The sequence below is a fragment of the Rhamphochromis sp. 'chilingali' genome (assembly GCF_963969265.1).
Source record: "Rhamphochromis sp. 'chilingali' genome assembly, chromosome: 6".
Classification (NCBI taxonomy): domain Eukaryota; kingdom Metazoa; phylum Chordata; class Actinopteri; order Cichliformes; family Cichlidae; genus Rhamphochromis; species Rhamphochromis sp. 'chilingali'.
The window spans coordinates 36,288,777-36,297,522 of NC_137933.1; the positions used below are offsets into that span (position 1 = coordinate 36,288,777).

At 40.8% G+C, this 8,746-nt stretch overlaps 1 protein-coding gene across 2 annotated transcripts in view; it reads right to left on the bottom strand.

Moving 5' to 3' along the window:
* ntrk3b (neurotrophic tyrosine kinase, receptor, type 3b) overlaps positions 1-8,065 on the bottom strand; it is a 235,569-nt gene extending 227,504 nt beyond the window's left edge. For both annotated transcript variants that reach the window (XM_080885052.1, XM_080885051.1), the window contains exon 1: positions 7,472-8,065. In XM_080885052.1, coding sequence (XP_080741178.1) covers positions 7,472-7,713 — 242 coding nt within the window. In that variant the 5' untranslated portion in view covers positions 7,714-8,065. The remainder of the gene's footprint in view (positions 1-7,471) is intronic.
* Positions 8,066-8,746: the final 681 nt, after the last annotated feature.

An 8,746-nucleotide genomic window follows, 5' to 3' on the forward strand; every position in this document is an offset into this window, starting at 1 on the left:
TAGTATTAGCAGCTCACAGGTGATAAACAACTGATGTCTTGTACCAAATGATTTGGGACAAACTGCTTTAAATGTTTAGTCCTAATGCACTGACCATGACAAAAAAATGCAAACTTTATAAAAACATTCTTTTCTATCCATTTTTTAAAAATTACTTTACTCCTCACAACGAGATATAAGCAGAATGTGAAAGCTGATATAATAATGTTGAGACAAATATTAAATGTCAGTAAGTCTGGAAGCAGAGACACGACATTTAGCAAAGGTCTAATGAAACATAATAGGAAATTGTAATATGGGAAACGGATGTTCTACTATTTCTGGAGCTAAACTAGTAGTACAAGCTAAAATTTAGTAGATCGTTGCTTATGATTTTGATTTTAATCATTCTTTAAGTCCTCCAACATAATGGAAAGCCAAACCCTAAAATGCTGGAGTGCCCCTCAAAACAGGTGATTCAATGTACAAGATCTTTTTCAATATGGGTTCAACTGATACTCCAAAAGCTCAGCTGAACAGAACATACTCCACTTGTAACGATTTCAATAAAAATCTACAAATGTTCACTTATCAAATTCCCATTCAGAAGCCTTACACAAGATCTCTGTAGCGGATATATCTGGACTGAAGTTGCTATTGGCTACAGTTACACAGTCTGTGGGCTGCACATGAGCTACAAGAGGTAGAGAAAACGCTGAGTTTATGTAATGCAGTAACACACAGTGTCTGAACCAGGGGACACTTGCAGCCTACACAAGCCACCTGAGCAGACCTTGCTGTATAATTCAGGTTTCTTTGGCAGCATCTGTAAGCTGGTTTCATGTGTACTTGAAGTTGTCCAAAGATCGATAGTTTAAAGCTGAGCCGTGCTGTTTTAAAAACGGAAAAAGTAAGAAGGCAGTATCCACATAAAGTTTTTAAATAAATACTGGAGATGGCAGCTTATTACATTTAAAAGTGACCCCTGCTGCAAGTAACGAGATTAATAAAGATAAACACAACATTATGATGGAAGGGCTTTCGACTTTGAAAATGAGACTACACACATTCCTATAGATTTCAGAGATATTAAACGATAAACTTCAAGCTGCATTTTGCAAAGCAGATAAACAGTAAATCATTTAAGAGTGCGGGACTCACAGTTTGTTTGCAGATAAACAGATGGCAATTTTACAATCCACATAAATCTCTTTGATTGAAGAAAGAGTTGACATTAAAGAAGCTGATGCTATAATACTTGTGGAAGAGGCTTCTCATTTCAAAGGCAAATAGAGGATGTTGGATTTTTTACGTTCACACGAGACAACATGACTGCCAGCAATAAAAACAAAAACCCATCATAAAATGTGCATTTGAATGACATCATAAGACATCATGATATGGTGTGACATTAAAACAAATATTACACGTTTTAAATCTCCGTGTGGATGTTTGAAACCTATCCATGAAAAACTGAAGGGATTTTTGCTGCTATTTTGTGAAGAAATTCAATTATACACAGTTTATCAGCTTTATAGTCTCGACCTCCAATAAAAATGGTATCACAATTGTGCCATAGGAACGCGTTCTCAATCACTGCGTAATATGCAGCTTCTAATGGAAAATTGCAATCTCAAAAAAAAAAAGAAAAAAAGAAAAAAGAAAAATCCCACAATTACAAAGATATGTTCTATTTAGGACCCTTGGGTGGGTCCCAGCCAGTTAATGGTACACTACAACACTACAAGTCAATAGTCTGCCAAGGTAGACGATGCACCCCAACACATTGAAAAAACTGTTCAGGAACAGTTCTAGGCACACAAATCAACCACGACAATAACCAGGCCTCTACACTACTTAAAATGAGATCTGTTAAGATACTGACTTCTGCTCCGCGGCTGCTGGGCGAGCCCTCATCTGGGACTCTCCTCAGCTCTTACTGGAACAGTGGCGCGGCTGCCCCTCTGTTGGTCTTCCATGGTCTCTTGTGTTCTGGGGGCCTCTGGATGTCTGGAGTTTTGATCTCCTCCATACCCGCTTCACACCCTGGAGGACGGGGCTGTGGCCCCCCCACACTCCCTAGCAGATCATTACATGGAGAAACCTTTGGAATGCAAGCATGCTGATCCACACAGGTATGCACACATGGGTATTCACAGACGCGGACTAAAGCTTTCTTGGCTGCTGCCTCAAAGCACACTGTGCGCTGTCTATCTTGCGTGCTGCACAATATCGTTTATTATTTAGTAAATATTGATATCTATGACTAGCTAGTTTATTGTGATGGTGCTTTGTTTTCTCTATTATTATGTTACTCTTTGTTGTTTGCTGTCTCCTCTGTTTGTTTTTTTTGTTTGTTTGTTTTTTTTTTTTCTCCATACAGGTGACCCAGGAGTTCTTTTTTTTCTTCTCTCTCTTCCCCCCCCTTCTCACCGTCTCTTCTCCCCTTTGGTTTTCTTTCTTTCTCTCCCCCTCTTTCTCTCATTCATTCCCCCTGTCCTATTTATTAAAAAAAAAAAAAAAAAAAAAAAATGACAAAGGATGAACTGAAGCTCTGCCATCACGTAATGTCGCATACTGCTGTTTCTGATGTCATTTAAAAAAAAAAAAAAAAAAAAGATACTAAGATAAGTAACTGAATAAATAAAATAAAAAAACCATGAAGGCCAGGTGTGGCCTGTTCTCTTACAAATCCAGGAATAGTTAAGGAGATAAGAGATGTAGAATTGATTTCGAGTGTTGAACTTGCATTTCGTTTTTCACTGGAACTCTCAATATCAGGTCCAAAAAACTGTCAATACAAGGCAAGGAAGCCATCATTTACTGAAAAACCAAAAGAAGCCTACCAGAGAGATAGCAAAAAGGTTAGGAGAGATCAAATCAACAATCTGGTACATTCTTAAAAAGAAGCAACTGTAGCTTGCCTCCACCAGTGTGTGAATGTGTGTGTGAATGGGTGGATGACTGGGTGTGTAAAGTGCTTTGGGGTCCCTAGGGGGGACTAGTAAAAGCGCTATACAAATACAGGCCATTTTCCATTGCACTGGCCAGCTCTGCAAAACCAACAAATCCAAAAGACCATAAGATAACTCAAGTGGATGAGATAGCCAAATCAAGGACATGCTCAAGGGTCAAAGTCTACAATCAGGACAGTCTTCATGAATAGAAATACAAAAGGCTTACAACAAAGATGAAACCACTGGTTACACCCAAGAACATGAAGGCCAGATTAGACTTCACCAGGAAAACGTGTCCAAGAAAATTGTTGGACAACCAAGATTGGCTTGTACCAGAATGATTGGAAGAGAAAAGTACAGCGAGTGGAGTGTGGAGGCCTGGCAGTGGAGGTCAATAGTGTTTATTGCATATTAAAGAAAACAGTTGATTTCTGAAATGTACAGGGCTATCCTCTCTTCTCGGAATCAGTCAAATGCTGCAAAACTGATTGGAAAGTGCTTCACAGTACAAATGGATAATGATTCAAAGCATACTGCAAAAGCACTCGAAGAGTTTCTAAAGGCAAAGAAATGGGATCTTCTCCAAAGACCAAGTCACACACCAGATCTCAACCCAAACATGCCAAACTAAACACAGAGAGACCCACCAAAAGGCAGCAACTGAATGTGGCCACAGTAATGGCCTGGCAGAGTATTTCATGGGAAGAAACGAGATTTAGCTAGTTTGTCAATTATACTTGAGCATCTGAAAATGAGGCCGTGTGCATAAAAATTTTTTAATTCCTACACAGTTCGTGGAATATTTTTGTAAAACTCTATCAAGTCGAAAGATTGTATTTTAACCACATCTTAATTGCTGGGTTTCACCCCATGGGAAATTATTTGCTGCCAGGATCCCAGTATCAGGTACCACAGGACACACAAAGGTCTTGGTTGTACTTGAAGGTGTCTAAAGATGGGCTAAAGGAGAACTAAAACAGAATTAGGTGGTTGACTTTAAAATTGCTCATCACTATTCACTGACAATTGAAGTTTCAATGAAGTACCTCTATTTATACAGTTTTTAAGCCAAAAATACAAAAATATGCAGAGTTTTGTTTTAACAGAGGAGAAAGAGTCAAATTGGTTTTTAAAAAAATCTTTTTGTAGGTTTTTTCTACACACCAGAGCCGTCTTATTTAATCTACATGTGCTATATGTCTTTAAAGATGTTTGAATTGGACAAATACTAAACCCGTACAGGATTAAGACATGCAAAATACAGTACAGTGCCATAAACCCATATAAAAGCAGTTCAACTTTAAACTACATTTTGAGAATCTGGAAAACATTACCTTTCTCCCCTCATGTTTAAGTAAGTGAAGTAGAAAATTGTAAAATGCTACACTTGAACACTGCAAACAGATATAGGGAACTTGGTAATTATCTGTAAAATTTCAGATCATACCAACGGTTTCGTTAAAGCGGATGCTTCAAAAAAAATCTTCAGATGATGTGCTTTTATCTTGTGCACAGCAGACATCACATTTCAGCACTTTAGGGCTTTGCGGTTTTCATTTTCATATCATTTTCATATCTTAATGAACTGTTTGTAACTAAGACTGGGAATACGTTTCTACTACCATTGAAACTGCAGCAAGATCATAGGTTGATTACTATCACACAATCAAAGATGGACCTTTCACACTTTTACCTTCACAGTGGCAAACTGATTGAAAGATTTTTTTCACAACAGACATTTTGTGCCACAGCAGGACAAGCGTCCATGGAATTAAAGACATCGTTAATTATCCATTTACAATACAGGTTCCTATAAGCTGTCCTAGTCAGCCAGCATGCACAATACCAGGATCATCTCTAAGTGCAATGCACGCATCATTAATATAACTGAAGTCTGTGCTTTTCCTGCAATTACAAGCCAAAATGTCTGCCGTGAAATACGGCTTTAGTTCAGCGCTTTGCAACAACTCCAGTAATGACAGTGATTGCATGGATGCATTGTTGAATTTAAGGATCAGCTTAAGTACGCAAGAGATGGGGAGGTTGCAAGGGTGATTTTTCTCCAAGTATACATTGGAGACGTTTAGCAGTTTGACAGCGCAGTAATGACCATAGAGATTGGTCCGACACTTTAGCCTCTCCTTTACAAACCACACTTTACAAACCTCGAGTGATGACATTTGGTCATCACTCGAGGTGGAAAAGCTGATTGGATTTTGAAAACAAATACGCACCTGTGCTCAGAGCCACACTTACACAAACCCGTCAAATGCTTCAGCTGCTCTCAGAGAACCATTTTTCCCCCTCAAGCATAACAGCAAGGCCTTATCTTATCCACTTCAAGCAGTGATGCCTCTTGTGATGAATTTCTAATGTGCGAGAACTGGGAAAACTATTATCTGGACTTGGCAGTTTTCTTTGGCTGGCCAATCACCCACCCATCCCCTCCACAGTTCCAGCTAGGAGCCCTCACTCTAGCTTTCTATCACCATAAATTGTCCCCTCACCTCTGAATATTTCCTGAGATGAATGAAATAGAATTCATGTCATCAAAACACATGTATCTCCCCACTTGCAAAGAGAAGGGATCGTGGATTTTATGTGGCCCCAGTCTCTGAGTGCTCTTTATTACAATGCACCAGTTACTATTTTTTAAGGTCACACCTTCTGGCCAGATAATAAATTAGCATTGAGCTTTGAACATCATTTATGGTAATACATGTTTGTAGAGATGCTATAAATGATTGTGCTGTAGCATTTTAACATAAATGATTACAATCTTTGAATACAAAGTAATTACTATATATTAAATAGCTAATTATTGTTGCTGCGTGGTGTGAATGCACAGCTAAATCAGACGTGTTAGCTCATGTGACACTGGGCAGTATATGCTGATATGCTGTTACTGAGCTGCTGGTGGTGCTAGTGGAGGTTGCCATCCATACTGAGCAGCCAAAAAAAAAAAAAAAAAAAAAAAGCTGCCAGCTGGCCAGGGGCCATGAAATGCACAATTAGTCCTGGGTCAGTTGCATTAGGTTTTCTCAAAGGCAAAAAAGGCGATCAATGCGTGACTTTGTGCTTGGTATGAACTGAATATTTGGCATTTTTAACTGGAAATCTAAGAGGTTGTTGACTTCAGTGGATGAGAGGAGAGATAAATGTGAAACGAGCAGGTTTCACGGCAAGGAAATCTTTATACGAGGGTCACTCGAGGGTCACACTAATCACTAGTGCGCCGTGAACTCTGACCCTTTCTTCCTTCCTTTCCTTTTAATACAGCCGAGCTTTAAACCTGTGCTTATTCCTTACAGAAAAAGTACCCCCGATAAAACAGTCACGTAAATGACTCCTGTGTTGTAAAGACAGCACTTGATTCCCAGATTATAGAGGGTACCAGGCTACCCTCTAGCGGCACGGGGAAGCGATGAACCGTGTCACAAAATAAGTTGTCTGCCTCAGACGGATAAAGGGTAAACGGGATACCAAAACTGATGACAGCAAAAGTCCTTTGTGGCGTAAGACGACGCGGAGGAAACCGTGCGGGGAATTCCAGTGCGTTAACGGGAGATGTTTACTTTATATGCAAATCAGCTTCATCGACACCAGAGGTCTTATTTAAGGCCCGAGCTCGGCTTTTTTTTCTTCCTCCCCTGACTTTTCAAGAAAGAAAGCTTTGATGTTAGCAGGGAGGATCGATGCCAGGGAAAGAGAGCGAGAGAGAAAGAGGGAGAGAGAGGAGAGCGAGGGGGTGTAGGATGCAGAATGAGAATGTACTTCTGGGGGTGTGTGGGTGGGTGGTGGTGGAGAGGAGAGGGAGGAGGAGGGGGGGGGGGGGTAGTCTGCCGTCATCATACATAGCGCCTCTGTTTTGAGCAAAGCCTTTATGAAACCAATATTTCTGCATGTCCATCTCTGTGGAAAGGAGAGAAAAAGCCACAAGTGACGTTTTCACATCCCAATCCGCTCCGCATAATCTGGACACAATAAAGTTTGTCAGGTCGCGTCGTTCTCAGAGGATGCGGGCTCAAAATGTAACTGGTTGACCTTACTGCGCCATTTACTTCTGTTTCATTTAGCACAATCTGTCAGAACAGTTGCTGTACATGACGACGGAAATCAAGCGGGTGGGTGATGTGAGGTTCTCCGCAACATCCTTCTGTCATTTGGACGTGTAGGCCTGCGGTGCCGCTGCGGAGGAGCAACTTTATGGGGACACACTAGGGATGGGGGGAGAGACACATTCGACATTCATTGCCCAGGTTCAAGACCGAGCAATTTATTGCTAAGCTGCAAGTGATTTGACTAATTGGGCACGTGAGGGAAAACAAGCGCATTTACCCTCCATTCAAGACCATTTATCAAATATGGCTTGGGGATCTTTGGGCATTAAGGAGACCAATAGAAGTGTAAAAAGTCTAAGAATTAAAAAAAAATATCAGCCAACAAGTCGGATCAATGCAAAGAAAGCAACATACAGGGAATGGGATCAATCAATGATTCCGAAACGCACGGCACAATCCGTACAATGTACTTACATAGAGGTGATGTTTTTGAATAACTCCGCTATGTCAACGCTGGTCCCATTGCTCCCAGTATCTTGCAGGGCGAGTAAAGGGAAAAACCTGCCGTTGTCGGACTTATTGCAAAAGATCTCTGTTTGAGAGCAGCTGCAGGTCGGCGGGCAGTCCAGCATGGAGCTCAGATAGTCCTGGAAAATGCTCATCAGAAACAAAACCCTCCACCAGCAAATCCGGATCGAATGAAACCATAGATCCATGTCTCCGGGCAAAGTGGGGAAATAGAAGAGGTCCCGATGTCCTCTGGGTTAGAACAGAACGACAAAAGAGAAGAGCAGGAGAGTGGGAGGAAGGAAGGAGGAGGATGGTTGGTGCGTCTATACAGAGGATGCTCTATGCGAGCGTTTCTGCCGTGGATGGATGCTGTAGTGTCCTTGCGCGTCAGAGATTGGGTGAAAAGGAGGAGGAGGGGAGGAAAGAAAGAAAAGACGCAACAAAAATAACGCAAATCAAAAACAACAAAGCGAAAAAATGTGAGCGTCCACTCGTCTTGACAGCACACGATGCATGGTGTTCCCCTTAATGCCGTGCTTCTGATGTCGTCGTCGCCTCTCTCCAAGCAGGACCAGGACGACTGGCTAGAGAGCAGAGAGACACAAAATGAGAAGTTGGAGCATCAAGTCCCTCCTACCGGCTACAGTCATACTGACACCTGCAGAAACTGCATGCAATCAACAGTGATTACAACTGCACTATACAAGGATTGCAGGACTACAGAGCAACATGTAGCCTGATATAAGATTTAAAAAGTAAAAATGCAGGGGCGATAAGCTGATTCTGTCCAAAAAAATTGCAAGAGATTTTACTGGAGGATTGATAGATAAATTATTTATTGTTATTTTATGTTATCTTTTTTATTCGTGAGATAAGATTAGACCCACTTGTTGGAAGAATTCCCAAAACATTTCCCCCAAGAAGCTACTGAGGATTACCTGTATAAGAACACCCAATGCACTTAAAATGGTCATTTTTGTCGGATATTTTTACATTAAAAATCTTCACATAGCTAGTTAGAAATTTTTAAAATGGCATTTACACCTCCACCTGACTAAAAAATTCAGAACCTATGAATATGCAAGCATTCATCAGTCAAGCTGAACTCCTTCAGGCATTAAAAGTTCACCAAAAGTCACATTTTAGGTGAACTTAGGAGAAACTTTCCACTTTCAGCCGACGGATGTAAAAAAGAGCATTTGAGTGTCAAACTCTGCAGTACATCATTCTGCACAGTGA